The 23736-nt window shown below is 49.2% G+C and overlaps 2 protein-coding genes across 3 annotated transcripts; both read right to left on the bottom strand.

The window, feature by feature from the left end:
* Positions 1 to 1781: 1781 nt before the first annotated feature.
* LOC123103200 (uncharacterized) lies at positions 1782 to 5616 on the bottom strand. 2 transcript variants are annotated; one of them, XM_044524710.1, is made up of 3 exons: positions 4690 to 5616; positions 2450 to 2533; positions 1782 to 2111 (listed from the first exon to the last, which is right to left on the bottom strand). In XM_044524710.1, the coding sequence occupies exons 1-2, from the start codon at positions 5488 to 5490 to the stop codon at positions 2480 to 2482; spliced, it is 855 nt and encodes a 284-aa protein (XP_044380645.1). In that variant the 5' UTR covers positions 5491 to 5616; the 3' UTR covers positions 1782 to 2111; positions 2450 to 2479. The 2 variants fall into 2 exon arrangements, with proteins under 2 accessions (XP_044380645.1, XP_044380644.1); XM_044524709.1 differs by having other exon boundaries at positions 2450 to 2528; positions 4690 to 5612.
* Positions 5617 to 5858: 242 nt separating this feature from the next.
* Positions 5859 to 15324, bottom strand: LOC123103199 (kelch-like protein 2). Its single transcript, XM_044524708.1, has 11 exons — positions 15124 to 15324; positions 13837 to 14002; positions 13428 to 13609; positions 12372 to 13340; positions 12191 to 12247; positions 11568 to 11925; positions 11278 to 11477; positions 7339 to 7415; positions 6881 to 6982; positions 6452 to 6647; positions 5859 to 6251 (listed from the first exon to the last, which is right to left on the bottom strand). The coding sequence occupies exons 2-11, from the start codon at positions 13991 to 13993 to the stop codon at positions 6162 to 6164; spliced, it is 2388 nt and encodes a 795-aa protein (XP_044380643.1). The 5' UTR covers positions 13994 to 14002; positions 15124 to 15324; the 3' UTR covers positions 5859 to 6161.
* Positions 15325 to 23736: the final 8412 nt, after the last annotated feature.

A 23736-nucleotide genomic window follows, 5' to 3' on the forward strand; every position in this document is an offset into this window, starting at 1 on the left:
GTGGTCTGAACATGTGTTGTCATTCAACACGGTCCTGCATCGGTCCACAGGCCGGTCTAGATGTGCTTTTTCACGCACACTAGAGACAAAGTGAAAGGAATTTTGCGGGCATCCGGACCGCTGCCACGTCCACGTCTGGCAACCATGTCTCACCCAAAATCCTTCTCCCATGCATGCATGCGTTCCCGCCCATAACCAGCTGCTCGCATTCATGTCGTTGTAGACCGGCTACTCTGGATTGACGCCGGCCCAAAGCGGACGGGACATCTCACTTCCGGCATTGAAGCGGCGCATCGGTCGGGAGAATGTCGCCCGCTACACGTCCGGCTGAACACGCCTTCTCGCCGCGTTCAAACGGGTGCAGAATGCCTGCCTTCCTTCATTAAACCCGCGCATGAGCCGAGAAACCTACTCCGGCCACACGTCTGTACGCTAGCCGACCGGCATTAAACACAACACCGGTTGGCTCCGAGTGTCCGCCCGCTATTTAACGATGCCAGGCGCCGGGCAAAAAATTGCACCATACCTCCACTCCCCATCCGCTCCTTGCACCATTTTCTCTACACTTTTCATGGCATCCGATGTGCAGGAAGATGAGTTCTCCGTTATAAAAGCCGGTTGGGTGACCCGCCGGCCCACCGGATACGAGTGAGGAAACTCTCAGCTCCACCTCTGTTGTTGCTCCAGGCCGTTGCAGGCTAGCTCGTGGAGGCGGCCGCTCCAAGCCGGCGCGTGGTTCAGCAACTCGTCACTTCAAGCCAGCACACAGGAGAGCACGGCGGCACGAGCATGGTGGCTGCAATGGACGAGGTCGTGTCGTACCGCTCTTTGCGTGCCTGCGAGCCTGCGACCGTGCCCTACTGACGGAGAAAGAAGCCGGCTTCGCGGAGATCGATGAGGCGGCGGCTAGCACGTCCGCGTCTGCCACCATCATCAAGAAGAAGTAGAACATGAGAGGCCGCCGTCACTTGGGTCCCACGAAGGCCACCACCGCGGCGTGCGGCGTGCATAGTCGGTGGCTTGCCTGCTCGCAGGCCACCATCGTTCCCCCGCCCAAAAACCAACCCTCATCCGTGCTCCACGAAAGCGGAGGACACCCTTACCCTCCGGCTTAAGCATATCGCTCTGGTGCCACTCCGATGAGCGGTGCTGCCGGACATGGGAAAGCATAAGCTACTCTTGCCCTTTTCGCTGAAGTATATACTTCCGGAGCTCACGGCAGTTTGATGAATGGGTTGCCTGCCGGACATGGGAACGCATAGGCTACTCTTGCCCTTTTCGCTGAAGCATATACTTTCGGAGCTCACGGCAGTTTGATGAATGGGTTGCCGTACATGGGAAAGTCAAGGAAGATCCGTTGCATCCGGCATCTGGTTTGTATGAAGTTCGTTCGATTTGTTTTAAACAGTGTCTGAAATGTATGCAAGTAGCGTTGGATAGCCAACTCCCACATCCACGTCCATAGGACTGTCCCCTATACGCGAAGGATGCACGAGCAAATTTGCAGGCCAGCGTTGGAGATGCCCTTAGGGCCACTGGCATGTTGGGCCCACATGTCTAGTGACCCAAAGTTATCTTACGTTTAAAGTCAGCCAATCTGAGCCCCTTCGTGTCAAATGTGTGCTTAAAAAGCTGAGCGAGATTGCCCGTGAATGAGGCCACCACGTCATTACATTATCACCATCAATTGCCTGTTTTTTCAAGGGCCAGCTCTGAAGAAGGAAACGGTGGAGAGGAAAACCACAAGTCAACAAATCATCAGTTCAAAAAGAAAAGAAAAATAAACAAATCATAATCGCCATCACAAATCATTATCTCCATAACATAAATGTTGCTATGTTGTGTCTGAAGAAATACATTACGACTCAGTCTGCACAATCGCACGACAAACGAATAGGAGGAGCATCACAACGACGACCACGACTCAACGCTGCACTTTGCCAGCACCATCAGTTTCTGAACGGCAAGCCGCCCGTCCCAACTCCATCCATGGAGCACACCATCTTTCACCCTAGAGAGCCATTACTCCAATGGCTGAACTGCTGCCGTGCAATGCACGATCAATCCCTGACTGGAGACGCGCTGCTCCGGTATTCCGGAGCATATACACACTGCAGAGAGAGTTAGGTGAAACACAAGTCAACATAGGCTGGTTGATATGTTATACACATAATCGAGAATACACAAGCGCCAACATAGCAACATTTCAGGTTAAATACATCAGGACCAAAGTTGCTCCTTGCGACGGCAAAGTACCAAATAGTTGCAGAACTAACACGCTATCAAATGTGCTGGAATCTCGAGACGTGCAATTTTACCAGTTCCAATATGAACTAATGAACTAGTGCAATCAAGATCATCAATTAGTCACCCCCTAGACTCTGGATGTCTCAGAGCAGAATGGGTCAACTACTGTAACAGAAGTAGGTCGTAACAATTCAGGCTATACCTTGCTGAGACCGAAAGAAGCTTCGGTCTTTTATTGCAGTTGCAGTCCCGCTGTCTTGCACCTCATCACCAGGTTCCGCCTTTCCTACAGAATCACATGGACAAATGACAAGACGATCAATAACAGAGCGCACACATTCAGTGGCAACTACTCGAGTGCCAAATCCTCTCACTTCCCCTTTACCAAGGCTTAAACTTTTTGACGCAACAGAGGATTGATCTTCCAGAGAGAAGGCATTCCAACAACATCCTATATGAAAGATCATGCACTTGTGGCAGTTTTTAAGACCTCAAACAACAAAAGACCACCACCTTAGTGAGGCTAAATTCCCATTGTTCTGCTCAATGGAAAACCTCGCCTGCACCTCTAGTACTGACTCCCACCAGCAAGTAAGAACAGTAGCGCCTTTTCCAAACCCTGTGCCCACGGTCCCATAATTGTCTCTTAACCTCCGCCATTTTGTTCTCACCTCATGTTCTCATTCCTTTGGATACTTGGGCTTGAGGCCTAAACTAGCTCTGGACCCAGAAAAAAATTTGCTAGCCTGTCGACCAAATGTTTAGGTGCGGATGCAGAGAGGACAAGGATTTCTTACCTTCGGTTTTCTCAGAACATTGAACGTGCCTTTATACAGGCCAAACCCTGGGGTAGGGCGGACGCCCTGGGCCCCAGATATGCCGTATGTAGTCTGTACTAACTGGGCCTGGCCAGCATACAACGCAGCTAAGTAGCAGCACAGGCGCCAGGCCGGAGACAGGCCAGGTGGCGTGACACCATGGACAGATAACCACGCTTACGCAGTGTGAGTATGCCCCTTGCGACGCTTCGCTTCGTCGCTCAATCTTGGACTAAAGCTCGGTGTAGTAGATAGCAGGTTCCCATGTTGACTCGAGCAATCAATTAGTACAACACATGGTTCAGCTATTTAATTTTCTAATGGTTTATAACTGGCTTTCTGTGTGTATGAGCACCACATGGCACATGAAGGCAAAACCATGATAATACACATCCTCTCTTTGGGGGTGAATTTGCCAGCTAAATACGAAAACTACGCATGGCACACTGATAGCATTTTAGCTTTCTTCATTTTACTTTTCGGTTTCATGTAAAGGCTTTTTCAGATCTTGTATTCTCATTATTATTTTCCGCCACAAGTAAAAAATATCTTTTCTGAAAGCCTTATCTGATTTCATTTTCACAGAAAATTTATCTTTTTTCTCAGTATATTTAGTGAGATTCGCTCTCTTCTTTCTGAAGATATAAAACAATTATACCGTGATGGGTGATCAATACATTTAAAATGTGGCAGCGAGCTTCTCTTCCTCCTTTAGGCCAACTAAATCTCAAATATACATACGGCTCACCGACACAGTGTGTTTAGATTTTTTTTTCCACAAGAAAAACTGATTTGTTTTTCTTTTGCATATCAAGGGCCCCAGTTTCTAGTTTTGCCCTGGGCCCTCCAAATCTCAGGACTGGCCCTGGCTTTATAAACCCTTTCCCCAGCTCAGTATGTTTCGCCTTTTCTTGCCTTGAACAAGAGCAGCTCTAGGCCCAAATTCCAATTGGCACTGCAAGCCATTTTACTGGGACTTTATAGTTCATATTTTAGCTCATGGAATCAAACATCTTGGTGAAGGCAGATTAGTTGCATAGAGAAGATTGAAGGAGATAGACTGAGGGAGTGATTGCGAGACTTTTTTGGATTTGGGACTGAACATGTAGCTATTTGGTTAGCTTATCTATATACTTCCATGAGTGCAGCTGTGGCATACGATTACATGAAAAATACTCTTGAAAGCTGTTTCATGAATGCTGACAACCAATTGAGAATAAACAATGCACTCTTGAAAGGAAAGGAAACTTCACATCCCATGCATAATCTACACTAGTGAACCTGTTGTGATGAATGAGAATCAAATATTGACCAGAATGACTAGTTCTCTACATACTACTCTGCATAGACATGAATAACTACCACCCTTGCAAAGGAAATGTTTCTTGCCAAACTATGCAACTATTTTTGCATGAATAATAGTGACCGTTGCTCCGAGCTGATCATTTTCGATTAAAATTTTGCAAGATGTAGCTCCAAACCAACACACTGAATTACTGACTAAATTGCAAGAACCCCTCAAAGCACACAATTCAACCACTAGATGGTTTGCGCAATAGCTCGTAAATGCATGCTGCATGTAATCACTCTAAGAACAGCATGATAGGCAGGATGAGAAGACAACCTGGTCAAGCACGCGGTGATTGCTCTTCTCCACCTCCCTGGCGAGCTTCTCCATCCTCCGGAGCATCCCGGCATACATGCTATCCATCCCCGCCGCCTGCCCGGCTGCAGCGCACACGAGCCCTTGCAGCCTCCCCAGCCCAAACCCATCCACCATCGCATCCACCGCCTTCTGCTCTCCAATGCTGTAAGCATCGTCTGCTTGGGGCGCCGCCGGCGGCGGCTTAGTCTGCAGCAACGGGAAGGGCGACTCCGGGGCGAAGGAGTGGTACTGGTCCCGGAAGCCGGGGCCGACGTTGACGACGGTGAGCGAGGTCGGGACAAGGCGGGATCCGACGAGGAGGAAAGCGCGGTAATCGAAGGAGTGGGTGGAGAGATCGTCGGAAGCGGAGGGGGAGACGAGGATGAAGAGGAGCGGGTGGGCGATGGGCGATAGGGTTTTGGACAGGGAGCACGCGAGGGCCAGCTCGCGCATGGAGGGGCGGAGAGGGGCGCGGCGGCGGGACGAAAAGAAGCCGAGGGGGGAAGGGGAGGAGGGCGGTGGCGGGTTGGGGCGGCCGAGGGGATCTGAGAGGGAGCATGGGTTGGAGAGGGAGGAGTGGCCGGAGATGGAGATGAAAAGGCACGGGGCGGCGGGGGTTTGGTCGTCGTAGTCGGAGAGGGTGGGGGCCGGCGGAGGGGGGCGGTGGGCGCGGCCGAAGAGGAGGCCGTCGCAGTCACCCACGGCGGCCCCGCAGCGGTGGAGGAGCGCCGCGAGGGCCGCGCCGGAGATGGAGAGCTTGACCTCCTCGCCGACGGCCATCGGTGGGTGTGGTGGGATGGGATCGATGGGGACGTGTAAAGGTCAGCACGTCCTCTTTCAATTACTAGCTCAACAACCGCTTTCAGGTTCAGCACACCATATTTGCCCTACTTCTACAGTTCTGCTACAATTTTACGTTTTATAAAGTACTCCTGCATAAAATATGGCAAACAAAAAGATCTTGAAGCCATCTTCAAGAAATTTTGGAAAAACCAAGGATCATGTCAGGGTTTCAAGCCAGGCCTGAATCTAAACGCTGGTGTTCTCTTGCTGTGTCTGGTGCCCTGAAGTTGCTTCAGTAAACAACAGGACGGCAAACGACAGCGAAAAACGATCATAAAAGCAAAAGCATACGGCAACAGATCAAATGTTCGTCCATATAGTTCGTGTCCCTTTTCGCATTTCAGTTCAGTTTCAAATCAGATGCTTGCTGCACTGTCAATTAAGATCCAAAAAACAAGAAACGAGAAATTGGACAGTCGTCGACGGTTTTCTCGGTTCAGGAGGCAAGGGCTTCTGAATTTAGACAAGGACAAAGAGAGGACCCTCCAGGGTCTTAACAGTTTGCTTTGCCGTTCACTCATCATCAGCAGCAGCTTAGATAGATACTTAGATAGTAGGTATAGGTTCGGAGTGTCAAGTAGATCGGGGAAAGGCGGTCGGTCAGAGTCTCAGAGAACAATGGCAGAGCAGTAGCATCTGCTGCCGATTGACTTCATCCCTGTGTTCACCCAACCACAGCCTTCCTTGTAGCGCTCCACCTGCCAATCCATCCAACACAAGAGGTTTCAACAGTTGATCAGCGCAATTTTTCTGAGAAACTACACATCAAACAGCGAGAAAATCAAGTGATAAAACTGCTGAAACTGAAATCTAGGCAGTAATGTAGGTTGGATGTTAGCCGCCGTATGGTGCTCGGCAGAAAATTGCAAGAAAATTGCATCTGGGTGTAGCTACCTACCACATCCAAGATTGTATCTGCTTCACCTTTGACCCCACCCAGAGTGAATATCGAGCCACCGAGCACAGCTGAAGAGTGGTACCCTCTGGTGTAGTTCATTGGTTCCACCGTCATCCATGACGGCATTCTTGGCTCATAGAACTCAACAGTGGACGACATTGCTCCAGCATCAGCATCATAACCACCCATTACATATCTGAAAGAAAAACACGGCATTGCTAAGCACCTTGACGGGCATCTATGCTGTTTTCAGTTGTAGCAAGAGTCAGTAAAACAAAATTTTAGATTACATGGGCCGACATCGTGCAAAATTTACGCTGATCCCCGTGATTTACCACAAAGAGCTATACCAGAGACTTAATTAGATGCCCACATTCTACAATTTTTAGTGGACCGTCCTGATCTGTAAAAAGAGATGCACATACTTACATCTTCTCATCAAGCACTGCCACCGTATGACAACCTCTTACTGCACTCATTGCTGGGAGCATTTTCCAGTTAGGCTCCCTAGGATCAAGCCTCTCAGCAGAGCTGGTAACAAACATCGTAGCATTAGCAAAATGGAAATTGTACATTCTCACTTTGAAGAAATAATAAGTTCATTGCCATGTAAGCCATAAAGAAAATAGGCTAATGAATACCGTGCAATTTACTCAGTTGATTACAGATTTACATACTGCTTCGATATAAGGAGGGTGTTTCTCTGTTGCTCGAAAAGGGGGTCGACAGAGTAATATGCACTAAGCCATGAGTTATGATATGTGCTCTAAGACTTTTGCAGGTTGTATTGCTCCACTAAACTACTTACTTTTGCTGGGTTGATAGTGCCTAAATCAGTTTGTAACTGAAACTTGCCAAAATAAGTACAAGTGGTGAAAGGATATCACCTCAGATATCGAACGCCATTGAAACCGCCAACTGCATAAATCACACCATTAAGTTCCGCACCAGCTAGAGAAAAGCGCTGAAAACCAAGCAGCACAGATTGTTCAGACAAAAGCAATCATCACATCATAGAGGTTTATAGGCTGGAATATATCATTATATGGACATGAGTAAGAAACCATAAATAGCAAATAGAGAAACAAGAACAACTATACAGAGTACTACAGAAGTACGCACTTTTGCACCAGGACAATCATTATCTTTCCATAAAATGGTCCTCCTTGATGCCAGCTTTAGATGCATTTTTTTACAAAGTAAAAGATACTAACGAGTTTCGCTAGTCAACAGAAAGTAAATTTTACAAATTTAATGCAAATAAGCAGTGGAGACCAACACCTAGAAGTTATGTATGTTCATAATCCATGAACACATTTTGTTCATTTGTTCACATGAATAAGAGACTGTCTCCCTGCTTAAGTAGGGCAAACTTCTAAATTCCATACATCTGTAATGAATTAGTGGAGCCCCTGTTTCTTTCCTTACAGAAGACTTAACCCTGACCCCATCCAGTTAAAGCCAAAACCAGCATGGTATTTCTGGTGATCCTCGTGGGACAAGTAACCATCGAGTATGTCAAAGACATTGTTGTGGATATTAGGCAGTGGTGTGGAGGTTATGGTGGTGAAATCTACAACTTTGGGATAAAATGGAACAATGTTAGGCCAACTTATGGAGTTATGGTAATTCAAGCAAGAGCAACCCGCTGAAAACCAACTTATGCTAATCCTCCTTTTTAACATGCGCACTGAAACAAGGTGTGGTTTCCCCAGGAGATGGTCGACTAGAAGTAGGAAAAATACCCAGCAACAACAGAGGAGACCATCACATATACTCTGGTAGGATCAAGTACTCTACCAGGTCTAGGGCGTAGGTGGTAAGGGAAGGATGGAGGGAGACGTGGCGAGGATCGGGCGCGCCGGCGGCAGGGCGCCGGCGCGGCTAGGAGAAGGGCGGTGGCTAGGGCTGTTGGCGGCTAGGGTTCCGGCTCCTCAGGGAGCCGGGCAATAGGAGATAATATTCTTCTTATTGCTTGCCTTCAAAAAGAGCCTTACAACCTATATTTATATCCTAGATAACTTGTAGAAGAATCAACCTAAAATAACTTGCCTAAGATAACTTGCCTAATCTGAAAATAAAAACTAAGATAACTTGCGGGCCTAAGCCGGCCGGCCATAACACTTCTCCCCGCCTGCACAAACAGCTCGTCCTCGAGCTGTAAGGTGGGGAAGCGCTTGCTTGAACTCTTCGAGGTAATCAACCAGCGTCAAACACCTTCTCGACATCTGGGGCGGCCAGGTCAGCGGCGACGGCGTCCTCCGGAATGTAGTCTGCCACCTCCAGGTAGAAGAGTCGCGGGCAGGCGTGGCCGGGCTTGTAGGGTTCGTCGCAGTTGAAGCACAACCCTTGGCGGCGACGCTCGAGTATCTCAGCTGGGGTGAGCCGGCGGAACGGGCGCCCCGCGGTCGCGGCGAGGGGTGCCGCAGAAGCCTGCACAGGCCGACCCTGCGCGGAATCCGGTCCGGGTAGCGACCCAGCAGTCTGGGACGGTGATTCCTACTGGATGGCCACCGCGCGGCGCTCGAACGCGCGGGCGTAATACATGGCCGACTGGAGATCCTGGGGTCCCCGAAGCTCCACGTCCACGCGGATATGGTCCGGTAGACCGCCCACAAATAACTCGGCGCACTGAGTGGCGGAGACGCCCAGCGCGTGTTACGCCTGGGCCTGAAAGCGGTCGGCGTAGTCCTGCACCGTGGATGTGAAAGGTAAGCGGCCGAGGGCCGCCAGTCGGCTCCCGCGGATAGGAGGCCCGAACCGGAGGAGACAGAGCTCCCGGAAGCGCTCCCATGGTGGCATGCCGCCCTCGTCCTGCTCGAGGGCGTAGTACCAGGTCTGCGCTGCGCCTCGAAGATGATAGGACGCGAGCCAGGTGCGATCCGAAGCGAGCGTCCGCTGCCCTCGAAAGAACTGCTCGCACTGGTTGAGCCAGTTGAGGGGGTCCTCCGTGCCCTCGTAGGTGGCGAAGTCCAGTTTGGCGAAGCGAGGGGGTGTCGGCCCGCCGTGCCCGGGGGCGGCCGTAGTCGGCGCCAGCGCGTATGCTGGGTCGGGAAGCGCCGGGGCGTAGTTCGCCGAGCTGGAGGGGTGATCAAACCGCAGGGAGGGCGTCGGGTGTTCCGGCGCCGTGGAGTAGACCGGCCCCGAAGACGAGCCGGTCGCCCAAGTGGGGATCGGCGATGGTGACGGTGGAAACTGCACTTGGTGCAGGGGCCGACCCGTAGCCCTAGGCGCGGGTGGTGGTACTGTCGATGGCGGCGGCGCCTGGTGGAGCTGCACCGGCGCCTGCGGCGTGGGGGCCGGCGGTGACGCCAGAAGAAGCTGCTGGGTCTGGCCCTGCTCCGAGGCGCCGGTGCCCAGGTTAGGGCTGGGCGGGGCCGGTGGAGGACCCTGCTCCGAGGCCGCTGGAAGGTAGGGCGCGACGGAGGACGGCGCGGCCGGCGCGGTCCAAGTGGGCCACTGCGGCCCCGTGGTGGCGAGAAGTGGCGGGGCTGCCGGCGCGATCTGCGGCGGCCACTGCGCCCAAGGCGGCGGTGCGGCCGCTGGGGCGGGGAGCGCCGGGTAGCCTCCGGTGATGGCCCTCGGTGCCGAGTACCATGGAAGCGCCTGCTGACCTGCGGCCATGGCTGGATGGAGTCCGGTGATGGCCCCCGGTGCCGAGTACCACGGAAGCGCCTGCTGACCCGCGGCCATGGCTGGATGGAGTGGTGGGGGCGGCCCGTACGGACCTGCCAGGTAGAGGCGGATCCCTTGAACCGCGGTGACGAGGTCGTTGAGGACGCCCGCCATGGCCTCCGGCGTGAACTGTTGCGGCTGCGGGGGAGGTGATGGTGGCGGCGAGTGTTGGACGGGGGCCTGTGGCTGCCCTTGGCCCGGCGTGGTGCCGGGTGCCGTTAGGACCGGCGCTGAGAGCGACGCAGTGGTGCCCGCCGAGAGCGAGGCCGTGATGCCCGGCGCAGAGGCGGCGGTGGTGGAGGAGTTGGCGGGCAGCGGTGGTGGTGGCGGTGGAATTGGCGGAGACATGGTCGAAACCTGGTTACCTGATACCAAATTGGTAGGATCAAGTACTCTACCAGGTCTAGGGCGTAGGTGGTAAGGGAAGGATGGAGGGAGACGTGGCGAGGATCGGGCGCGCCGGCGGCAGGGCGCCGTCGCGGCTAGGAGAAGGGCGGTGGCTAGGGCTGTTGGCGGCTAGGGTTCCGGCTCCTCAGGGAGCCGGGCAATAGGAGATAATATTCTTCTTATTGCTTGCCTTCAAAAAGAGCCTTACAACCTATATTTATATCCTAGATAACTTGTAGAAGAATCAACCTAAAATAACTTGCCTAATTTGAAAATAAAAACTAAGATAACTTGCGGGCCTAAGCCGGCCGGCCATAACATACTCCCTCCGTTCCATATTACTCGTCGCTAATTTAGTACAACTTTGTACTAAATCAGCGACAAGTAATATGGAACGGAGGGAGTAGATCAAAGAGTTACTTTTTCCATATCCTATGGACCATTCTCCGACATGGAGGCTCTTATCTGTAACTGCTTAGGATTTCGTAGTTCTCATGCTTGCATCGAGAATGAAGAGATAAAAGTTGGTACTATCTCGTCTTCGTATTGAAAATGGAGCAACTAATTTATCAGTAGGCTACTCATACTCGTTCATAACTAGTTTTTCTGTAAACCCCACAGTTTTTTCTCTTTACGGTGTAGTACTCGTTCATAACTAGTAATTTTCCTGATCTGCAGCGTATACAACAATTACTAGACTCGATTAAATCATTCTGCAATGAAGGTAAGCTGAATCAAGGATGACATGTTGAAAACGTATGTACCTTTTCTAGCATAGGGTGACTCTTTGTCCACTTTCCCTGAGCAGGATCAAACACCTCCATGTCAGAGAAACAGCAAATGCCATCTCCACCGCCAAATGCATAAATTTTCCCATGCAAACCAACTCCAGCGAGGCTCCCCTTTCCATGAGTCAGTGCTGGGCATGGGGTCCAATCATCACGTCTTCGGTCATAACAGTCAACTTCAGGAGAAAGGATGCATGCATATATTAGGACCTAAAATTTGCAATCAGGGAGGCCATCAAAGACTAAACACAGAAACCAATGAGTACCTGTATCAAACCAGCAAGCGCCATCACCACCACCAAGAACAAATATTTTGCCATCTAACGCGACAGCAGAGGTATAGGACTTCCCAGCAGTCATTGGTTTCAGAGGTGTTAGTATGTCCAAGGAGGGTGAGAAGGAGTCTAATGATGACAAAAATGAGATGCCATCGAAACCACCAATGAGATAAATGACATCTTCTGAACCCAAACATTCTTCAACAAACTGATTTAGTGAATCATCTAGAGATAAAGGATCTATTTTCGAATTCAAATTCTTCACTGTGTTCTTTAGCTCAACAACTCTTTTCAGCAACCTGTCATTCACTCCTTGTAGGCATTTGACTTCTTTGTTGGAAATAATCTGCATTTGAACATATCAGAATATTAGGAACAGAACACTAAAGAAGCTGAATTTTGCAGGATTCCAAACATTTACATACAAAATGTATAATCCTATACACTAGAGAATACATAAAAGTAAACTTAGTTTGAAAATACAACCATCCTGTAGGTCACCATGAAGTAACGCTGTGATTAACTTATTGATTCATAAACTTTAAGATCCAAAAAAAAAACAGTATAACAGATATAAGGCATTTGAAGATATTACAGCATTTTAGAGATACCTGCTTCTTCTCCATAGTCTCTATACGTTCGGACAGTCCTTTAACCACATCTATCAACTGAAAAACAAAATAACTGTGAGAAAGTTGGAATACATAGACATGAAGCTGTTTGCAGGAGTACTCATATTAGACAGACAAGAAATAAGGACGGTAGTAAACCTGTAGCTATGTTATAACTAACCTTAGCTTCTGAATAGGATTCATAGTCCAATCCTTGGAGTAGCAAACTGGAATGCTCCCAGGCAAGCTGATCGACTTCGGTATCTAAGTTCTCCGGCAAACCACAGTGCCCCTCAAGAAATGTACCTTTAACTTCTTGCATGTCCTTACAACCATATGCATCAATGCCTTCTGTTCCAGCTCCATTGACATAAAATTCAGAACTAAGTTGCTGGACTGATAGAGCCTTAAGCTTCTCTAATACCAACGTGAAGCTAAGCTCATTTTCCTGCTGGGCAGATTGTTGCTGCTGTTGCACTTCAACTCCCTTACTGAACAGTGCATGATCCTCCCACTCTGGTGGTGTCTCTTTGCAGTCGAGATCATCGAAACCATTGGAAGATTCTTTGCTTGAGCTGGCATGCCCATTGTCCACATCTGCCATTCCAACTCCCTCAACCTCAAACTTGTTCTGCTTTACCATGTCTGCATATGACACTAAACCCTTTTCTGGTAAACCCTTTTCTGGTTTGAGCTCGTTGTTCCGCTCATTGTTCCACTCATTGTTCCACTCATTGTTCCGCTCATTGTTCCACTCATTGTTCCGCCCATCATCCACATCTCTTAGTCCAACTCCTTCAATCTCAAACTTGCTTTGCTTTACCGCATCTGCATATGACACTAAAACCTTTTCTGCTTTGAGCTCATTGTTACCCTCTAATTTTTGTACCCACACAGGAGGTGGTGTTGGTTCACTCACATGCTGAGCTCCTGGTTGTGAAACAGGAGGCGTCCAGAACTTGATGGGGGAAGGCGAAGGAGTAAACATAGCCATCAAAGCACGTGTTTGTGCATGATCCAATTCAAATCTGAAGAAGTGAGGCTTCTGGCCATAGACAGTGGGCGTCTTCTGGTAATAATTGCCTATAATAGCATTCCTGAATTTACTCTCCTCTAGTGGAACACACCACATTCTTATCCGCATTGCAACCTAGATAATTGGAAGAGTACAGTGCTCCCTTTGAGTCATTTTATAGAGGTTGAGCAAGGTGGCATATACAAGAATAAAGGATGATACCTGAGCAGGATAGCTTGTCTTTTCGTAGCCATTATTTGTCCATGCATTTGATTCAGGACAGAATTTGCCATTGCTTGCAGCTTCATAAACGCCATGCAATCTGCGATCATCATAATTGAACAGGAATAGAGGTAGCCCTTCCTTGATGTTGTGTACATATGAGAGATGTGCTTTTGGCAAGCCTGACATGTAAGTTACATAAGTTAGTGCATGATTCAACAAACTGATTTCAAAAATCTGAATTATATTCTTTAAAAAGCATGAAAGAAGAATTTTTAGCACAAGGTATCGTAGATGCATCAAATGGAGAAGGCATATGCTCTAAAAAACACAGACATGTCACTTCTTTGTATGAAAGAAAAAGAAAGGGCCTATAACAGCAAGACTATGATTAAGAAATATAGCGTACCAAAAAGTTGGCGCGAGTGGCACTCAGCAATAGTATTGTTTGTGCAGCCGAAAATTACAGCTCCAAGATCCTGCACTGGAAGATTTCTTGCAGGAACAAAGAGGTTTGTTGGCCTGCCACTCAGAACCTGGCTCCATGAAGATTTCTTCTTGACCATTGCATTAAGCTGAGAACGGGCGGAAATGATTAAACAAAGTGCAGCGCAAATTGAAGTTGTTCAGTCATAAACATTTTGTAAAGATGAAAGCACGATGCGCAAATCAACTAACACCATCTCAATATCTCATCATTTTACTATATACTTAATTAGTTGTGTGAAGGTTCAGTGAACATCGTCTACGCATTGATATGAAGCAAGTTGTTTAGGCATGAGTATTAGTGAATCATATGAAATCAAAGTGAATCACCTACCTGCATGCAAAAAAAATCAACCGGAACGCCATATAAAAGAGCCTATTTGGCACCATTTTTAGTAAGAAGAGAAGTATTGGCACATGAGAAACTAGTACAGGTACATTGTACGTTGAGGACACGCAATGATTCGAAGAAAATGCATGCACTTTCAATAATATCTTCCCCTTTGAAGCCCCAAACTTACAAAAAGCATGTGTGTATAGAGCAATAAAGGGAACTGAAGGACCAAACATGTAGGCAATTCAACATCTGAGTACACTAGACATAATTACTGGAAGCCCCAGTTAGTCGTATATCACCTCATAGCAAAACTAAAACTCAGTTACACCTGAGACTGCATTGCAGGCACAATTAATGATGGAACCAAACAAGTTAGTACAAGTACTAGTAGCAGCAGAAGAAGCTAGCAACAGGGCAAGCACAGTGATAACACAAGGGATGACTTTTGCAGTTGGCACCCTGCGGTACTTGGTAATCGGATACAACAGAGCATTCACAGTAGGAAAAAAAAGCGAAAATCTAGGGGATCACTCGCGTGATAGAAATGTGAGCACGCGCCCTAATTCCCCCGCTTGCATCCTGCATTGCGCAATCCCGTTGGGTTGCATGGGAAATCCGAAGAGTCGCGCCACCCATCCCCCACCGCCACCAAGCAGAGGCAGAAGCAGCAGCAAGAGCAGGCAAGGCCGGGCGTTGGGTGCGGAGAAGAAGCACGATCGGGCGCGGTTGGGTGTAGAGGGGCGCCTCATCGGCACGGTGCGACGTTGCTTTGAGCCGAGAACAAGCGCTAGGTCGTTGAATTAAATTACAGCGTGGGCGAGCAAGGAGACGGAAAGAGAGAGAGCGCGAGGAAGGAGGAGGCGGCGATTTTACTGAGGAGTCGCCGGGAGACGGCGGAGGGAGCTCCCGTCCGGCGGTGATCGGCGACGAGGAGGGTTGGTTGTCTGGGGTTTCTTGGGGAGGAGGAGGGGATTGTGTGAGCGGAGGGCAAGGGAAGGTTTATTGAGGGGACGGGAGGCGAAATGAAGAGGGTGTGCTGTGCTGTGCTGTTGCAGTGCAAAAGAAAGAAATGGTGGTGGGTAGGAAAAGTGGATTCCTTTTTACTCCCCTCCCTCCCTTCGTCCTCGCCGAGTCTCTCCCTCTCTCTCTCTCTCTCTCTGCTATATTTCTTTTTTCCTCTACTAGTGTAGTCTGATTTATTACGCGGCGAAGGAAATGCCGAAAGGAGGAAAGAGGCAAGGCGGCTGTGGGCAGGCAGCAGCTCCACACCCAAACGCAGCTCCCGTTCCGGGCAAAAGCCACGTCCAACGGACGGAAACACAGGGAGATGGTCAAGGGCGTCCATGGACCAGGTCCGTGTGCGCCGCAGACTGACGAACGCACGCCCTGACACGCATACGCACAGCCGCACAGAGGGAGGAGGAGGAGGAGGAGGAGGAGGAGATGCCCTTACCGTCAGTCCTCCGTATAGGAGCTGCAGCCTGCCTGGTAGCCAGGCCAAAGCATCTAGCCGTCTATCTCCGGAGGGCGCTGCGCACCCATTTCTCGTCTCTACTTTCACGCGTTTCCCTCGGCACAGGCACAGGCAGGCATGGTGATGGTGATCCTGCTACACTAGCACGCACGACGGACCCGATCCATGCACGTTTTCTTCGTTCTCGTGTCCATCGGGGGATGCAGCAAAGAGGTTTTCTTCTTTTCGGCTCCAGTATCTTCTACTTTGATGAGAAGACTCATCGTACAAGTGCCCGGCTCGGCTACTGCGCTAGACGAGCTTAGAGACGGGCAGGCGCTGCCGTCGGCTCCACGTGGGCTTCTTATCCTACATGCCTAACTCAGACTATCTACTTTTTCCGACTAATCCCATTTTATTCATCAATCGAACAGATTGAACCGGATCGATACTGATCATAATAGATAGTAAAAATATCTCCAATGGTGGAAACCCGCCATGGGTAAATGGACATGGTGATGCGACTATGCGAGAAAACAATATTTCACTAGCCGTGTCTAAGTCTTGGTTGACTGAGACTTATAACTAAGTCTAAGTCAAGTGATATGACATGTAAGAAAGAAACAAAAAACCGAAAAGAAAAATTTGCACGGATCTCAACGTAAGATCTTACGAATATAGCATCGACTGAGACTTGTCCCGATCCAGATCTCTCTCTTTCTCTCCGCCTTCGCCTCCACCTCCCCTTTGCCTCTCCTCCCGCCGCCGCCGGATCCCGGCTGGGCAAAGTTCGTGCGAGGGGATGATGGCGGCGGCGGGGCGTCCATCTGTCGCGGCTTGGAGGCGTGGCTGTGACGGTGGATCTTGAGCGGGCGCCTTGGGACGACGTGTGTGTGGCCATGGCGTCGGCCACGCAGCGATGTGACCTCCTCTACCTTTGGCTGTCTTCATTATCGGTCCAAAGGGATCTAGTCGGTGGGTCTTGCCTCGCGATGGCTTCCCGGCAGCGGATCAAGTGGAGGAGGAGATGGTGGCCTAGCTGCTGAAGTGGGTGAGGATGCCACCATCGTTGGCGGCGCCCGTGGGTGTCATTTTCCTCGTTGGAGGTGATGGTGGGGGCGTCCCTAGCACCATTGTTTTCGAGGGAAACCTCAGATCTAGAGGAGGGCTACCATTGACAGCGGCGCCCGTGGGCGTCATAGCACTCGTTGGAGGCATTGAGGGGCCTCCTGGATCGGATGATGGCGACTTCTTCGTCATCACCTGTAACACCCTCGATGCGACTATAGCTCCCACGTGTCGAGGCACGACTTAGAGACATAATCGCATTGAAGGCATATGTTGCAAGTTAGGCAATATTCACAACATCCCATGTAATATGAATAATAAAGGGGAGATAACATAGTTGGCTTACACTCGCCACGTCAATCAAGAACATAAATAACATTACATCATCCAACACACTCATGGCCCGACTACGGCGCCAAAATAAAGAGAACCCAACATGCGACAACGGTCCCAATCACCCCCAACTGGGCACCACTACTGATCATCGGGAAAGGAAACATAATATCGCTGAGAGTCTTCGTCGAACTCCCACTTGAGCTCGTACTCGTCACCTGGAGCGGAATCACCTGGACCTGCATCTGGAGTTATAGTATCTGTGAGCCACAGGGACTCAGCAATCTCGCACCCTCGCGATCAAGACTATTTAAGCTTATAGGAAGGGTAAGGCAAAATATATGTGGAGCTGCAGCAAGCGACTAGCATATATGGTGACTATCTTATTCGCAAAAGAGAGCGAGAAGAGGAGGCAAAGCGCGAGCGAGAATCTAGACGAACAACCTGCGAAAGCATAACTCCAACACCGTGTCCACTTCCCGGACTCCGCCGAGAAGAGGCCATCACGGTAACACACTCAGTTGATTCATTTTAATTAAATTAGTTCAAGTTATCTACAACCGGACATTAACAAATTCCCATCTGCCCATAACCGCGGGCACGGCTTTCGAAAGTTCAATCCCTGCAGGGGAGTCCCAACTTAGCCCATGACAAGCTCTCACGGTCAACGAAGGAATAGACCTCCTCCCAAGACGTTCCAATCAGACTCGGTATCTCGGTAACTCAAGACACTTCGACAGGTTAAAACAAGACCAGCAACACCGCCCGAATGTGCCGACAAATCCCTATAGGAGCTGCACATATCTCTTTCTCAGGGCACACTCAGATTGTCTTAGGTATGGGTAGGCCAGCCCAGAGTTGCCCCTGGTGGCCACCGGCAGCTGACAGGTGGACCAACACTCAGAGGAGCACTGGCCCGGGGGGGTTAAAATAAGATGACCCTTGAGTCTGCAGAACCCAAGGGAAAGAAAAGGGCTAGGTGGCAAATGGTAAAACCAATGTTGGGCATTGCTGGAAAAGCTTTAATCAAGGCGAAATATCAAGGGGTTCCCATTATAACCCAACCGCGTAAGGAACGCAAAAATCCGGGAACATAACACCGATATGACGGAAACTAGGGCGGCAAGAGTGGAACAAAACACTAGGCGAGAGGCCGAGCCTTCCACCCTTTACCAAGTAAATAGATGCATTAAGATAACATAGCAACATAATGATATCCCAACAAGTAAATAAATGTCCTAACAAGGAACGGCTCCAATCTTCACCTGCAACTAGTAACGCTATAAGAGGGGCTGAGCAAGCGGTAACATAGCCAATCAACGGTTTGCTAGGACAATGGTGGGTTAGAGGTTTGACATGGCAATTTGGGAGGCTGACAAGCAAAAGGTAGGCATCGTAGCATTGTCATAGCAAAGAGCGAGCAAACTAGCATAGCAAAGATAGTAGTGATTTCGAGGGTATGATCATCTTGCTTGCACAGTTGTCAGAGTTGACTGGATCCTCAAAAGCAAACTCAACGGGCTCCTCGTTAGCAAACTCGTCTCCCGGCTCTACCCAAACAAGACAAACAAGCAACAAGGATACAATCAACCACGTGCAAACTCAAACAATAAAATGCAATGATGGGATGCTATGCGGGATGCGGTGAGAGATGCAAAATGCAAGATATGACAGGAAATGCATGAACCTGGCCTCAACTTAGAATTCCAAGGGTTCCACTGGAAAGATGAGATGAAAACGCTTGAAAACGATATAAAGAACGCCGGAATCGGAGTTACGTTTTGGAAATGGCAAGCGATTCAAAAATGACACCGGTCTGCCTGCGATTTACAGCAAGTAGGCATCTAAATGCAACGAAATGAACATGCTACAGCACCCAAACATGACAACAAAATGCATGGCAGGGATGCACACAAGATACTTAACAAAAGACTAGCACTGAGCCACGGCCAATTCATCCATTATGAGGTTCAAACAAGCATGGCAAAAACGCAAATGCCAAACAGATTTCAGACTTAGTGAGATTAACACTTGTCTGAAATTTCAGATCACGAAGCCCTCTTCGGAGCAGCAAAACAATATGATATATGACCTGATTAAGACAAGTAAGAACATGGCATGGAGCTACTCGACAAGCTTAACAAAAGACCCAAAGTGACCTGGGGCCAAAAGGGTTCACAAAAAATACTAACGGGCACACGAATATAGCTAAAACACAAACAGTTTTCAGACTTAGTGGAAACTGAGACATGCTGAAATATAACTCACGAAGGCATGTAAACGAGCTAGATGCACTCACTACGGTGCAAGTCATGGCAAGGAAAGCATACACCCATAAAGAAGGCACAAAATACAAGCTAGACATGGCAAGAACAATGGCATAGCATGCACGGATCAGCTACAATAGCATCGGCAAAATCGCAAACGAGTTGACGATCTGCCCAGATTCACCACGAAGCAAACGTAGAGCTCGATTGACTCAAGCTAGGTTGCTCCATAATTTCAAGTAAAGACATGGATGGATAGAGCATAACATGAGTAACAAAACTCCTTTATTGATCATCCTCAAAAGAGGCACGGATCACTAGGAAACAAGCTGAACATATGGCATCATGAACTAAATAATCCCAGACTTAGTGAAAACTACTAAGTCCGAGAAAACAGATTTACCGGGTGCCTCAGTTTGCAAGCTTGCACAAGTCACCACACACATCCTAAAAATGCATGGGTTGCACCTCTAGAAAGATAACAAAATGCTTAACAAAACATATGAAGGACTCATAGGCATATCATGCACACAATAATCATGGCAAAAATGACAAAAGTCTAAGATGAACTAACAGATCTGACAATTAACTCACGAAGCCTCCTTCTAACAGCATTTTGGGCATCAAGATGAACTCAAATGAAAATGATGCAATGGAATAAAATGATGTACTCGTCGAGGCGAACATTTTGATATACTATATGCCCAAATCGGAGCTACGGATGCAAAGTTATGGTAGGTCAAAGTAGGCATAAAAATATTGAGATGAGAGGGGAAAGTCAACTCGAGCTTAGGGTTTTTCATATCTGAGATCTGCACGGATTTTGGAGATGGCCGGATCTACTGTTCACCGTCGGAGTTTCGCCGGAGAGGAAGAAAACGGACGGAGCTTGGGGAGGAGGCGAGGTGGCCGGGGTGGAGCCCGGCTCCGCCGGCGATGGCGCGGTCGACGAGGCGGCGAGGAGAGCGGGGCCGGCTCGGGCGGCGGCCGGCGACGAGGTCGCCCGGCGACGTGGCGGCTACCGGCGACGGAGCTCCGGGCGGGCGGTGGCTGGAGGCAGGCGGCGATGGGGACGAAGGCCCCGGGCGGCGGCGCGGTTCCACGGGCCGGGGAGGGCCGGCTATGGGCCCGAGCGGGCTCCCGGCGGCGGTGGAAGGCGCGGCCTCTCAGGCTGCGCCACGTGGCGGCGGTGGGAGGCGTCCGGACATGTTCGTCGGTGGGCGCTTTGTCCGGCGGCGCGCGGAGGTAGGAGAGACTAGGGTTAGGGGTGGATTGCACCGCGAATTTTTGGAGGGGGGTGTATATATAGGCATAGGGGAAGCTAGGAGAGTCCAAATGAGGTGCGGTTTTCGGCCACGCGATCGTGATCGAACGCTCTAGATGATGGAGCGGAGTTTGGTGGGTTTTGGGACAAATTGGAGGGGTGTTGGGCTGCAACACACACGAGGCCTTTCCGGTCCCTCGGTTAACTGTTGAAGTATCAAACGAAGTCCAATTGATACGAAACTTGACAGGCGGTCTACCGGTAGTAAACCAAGGCCGCATGACAAGTCTCGGTCCAATCTGGAAATGTTTAATCCCCACACACGAAAGAAAGCTAGAAATGACCACCGGAGGAGAACGAAGCGCCGGAATGCAAAACGGACAACGGGGAAAATGCTCGAATGCATGAGATGAACACGTATGCAAATGCAATGCACATGATGACGTGATATGAGATGCATGAAAACGAAAACAACACACGTATACAAAGACCCGAACCCGAGAAATAAATATAACTTAACGCCGGAAACGGCAAGAGTTGGGTACAAATAGGGAAAGTTACATCCGGGGTGTTACAACACTCCACCACTACGAAAGGATCTCATCCCGAGATCTAGGACTGAAAGAACTCCGGGTACTCAGAACGGAGGTGATCCTCGCGTTCCCAGGTAGCTTCACGGTCGGAATGGTGTGACCACTTGACTTTGAGAAATTTGATTGACTTGTTGCGAGTCTTGCGTTCAGTCTCTTCAAGAATAGGAACTGGGTGCTCACGATAAGAGAGATCTTCTTGGAGTTCAATGTCCTCGAAGTTGACGGTGCGGTTAGGAGTCTTGAAGCACTTTCGAAGCTGAGAGACATGGAACACGTCATGAACATTTGCAAAGTTTGAAGGAAGCTCGAGTTGATAGGCGAGGTCGCCTCTCTTGCTGACAATCTTGAAAGGTCCCACGTATCTAGGGGCAAGCTTCCCTTTGATACCGAAGCGACGAATACCTTTCATAGGAGAGACACGGAGGTAAACATGATCTCCGATCTCGAAAGCCAAATCACGGTGCTTACTATCATAGTAGCTCTTCTGGCGGGATTGGGCTGCTTTGAGGTTATCACGAATGACTTTGCACATTTCTTCTGCTTCTGTGATTAAGTCATTACCCAACAGCTGACGTTCACCGGTTTCAGACCAGTTGAGAGGGGTACGGCACTTCCTGCCATACATAATTTCAAATGGGGCCTTGCCCGAACTTGCTTGAAAACTATTGTTGTAGGAGAATTTAGCATAAGGAAGACAATCCTCCCACTTCATGCCGAAGGAGATCACACAAGCCCTGAGCATATCTTCAAGAATCTGGTTGACACACTCGACTTGACTGCTTGTTTGAGGATGGAAAGCTGTGCTGAAGCGGATGTTGGTGCCCATGGCCTTCTGAAAAGATTCCCAAAACTTGGAGGTAAAGATGCTGCCACGGTCTGAAGATATCACTTGAGGAATACCGTGCAGAGAGACAATACGAGAGGTATAGAGTTCCGCCAATTGAGCTGCAGTGATCGACTCTTTGATAGGCAGAAAGTGAGCCACTTTGGTGAGCTTTTCGATGACAACAAATATAGCATCATTGCCATGCTTGGACTTTGGAAACCCAGTCACGAAGTCCATCTCAATGTGGTCAAACTTCCATTCTGGAATGGCAAGAGGTTGGAGGAGACCAGCTGGCCTTTGGTGTTCTGCCTTCACTCTTCTGCAGACATCACATTCATTCACGAATTGAGCGATCTCGCGCTTCATTCGAGTCCACCAATAAGCTTGCTTAAGGTCCTGATACATCTTCGTGCTCCCAGGGTGGATGGAGAGGAGAGAATTGTGAGCCTCGTTCATGATCACCTTACGAAGTTCACCTTTGGGCACAACAATACGATCCTCAAAGAAAAGAGTGTCCTTGTCATCAAGGCGGTAGCACTTGTACTTGGACTGACTCTTGGCAATCCCAATCTTAATCTTTTTCACCATAGCATCAAGAAGCTGGGCTTGGCGAATCTGGTCTTCTAAGGTAGGAGAGACTTGAAGGTTGGCGAGAAAACCTTGAGGAACAACTTGCAGATTAAGTTTGCGGAAAGCATCACAAAGCTCGGGTTGATAAGGCTTAAGAATCAGACTGTTGCAGTAAGCCTTTCTGCTCAAAGCATCAGCAATCACATTGGCCTTGCCTGGAGTATACTCGATACTCAGATTATACTCTTGAATCATTTCGACCCATCGAGTTTGCCTGAGGTTGAGATTAGGCTGAGTGAAGATGTACTTGAGACTCTTGTGATCAGTGAAAATGTACACTTTTCTTCCCAATAGAAGATGTCTCCAAGTCAACAGAGCATGCACAACTGCCGCCAACTCGAGATCATGAGTGGGGTAGTTCTTCTCATTAGGCTTCAACTGGCGAGATGTATAAGCAACCACTTTCTTCTCTTGCATCAAAACTGCGCCAAGACCTTGGAGAGAGGCATCACAAAAGACCTCGTACGGCTTGGATTCATCAGGCGGAGTCAGTACTGGAGCAGTGATCAACTTCTCTTTCAAAGTGTTGAAAGCAATATCACACTCCGGAGACCAAACGTACTTGACGTGCTTTTGAAGAAGATTAGAGAGAGGCTTCGCGATCTTAGAAAAGTTTTCAACAAATCTTCGGCAATAGCTTGCGAGACCGAGAAAACTGCGGAGTTGCTTCACGTTCTGAGGAGGTTCCCAATTCACAATTGCAGACACCTTCTCAGGATTCATGGAAATGCCCTTGGCAGAGATGATATGACCAAGATAAAGAACCTCATCGAGCCAAAATTCACACTTGGAGAACTTAGCGTAGAACTGATGTTCTCTGAGCTTATCAAGAACCAAACGCAAGTGCTTGGCATGATCTTCCTTGTTCTTCGAGAAAACCAGAATGTCGTCGAGATAGACCAAAGCGAAGTCATTGGTGTAGGCGTTGAAGATGAAATTCATCATGCGAGAGAATGTCAGAGGAGCGTTGGCGAGGCCAAAAGATATGACAGTGTATTCACATGAACCAAAGCTTGTTCTGAATGCTGTCTTGGGAATATCTTCTTCACGAA

Source organism: Triticum aestivum, chromosome 5A (genome assembly GCF_018294505.1).
Source record: "Triticum aestivum cultivar Chinese Spring chromosome 5A, IWGSC CS RefSeq v2.1, whole genome shotgun sequence".
Lineage (NCBI taxonomy): Eukaryota > Viridiplantae > Streptophyta > Magnoliopsida > Poales > Poaceae > Triticum > Triticum aestivum.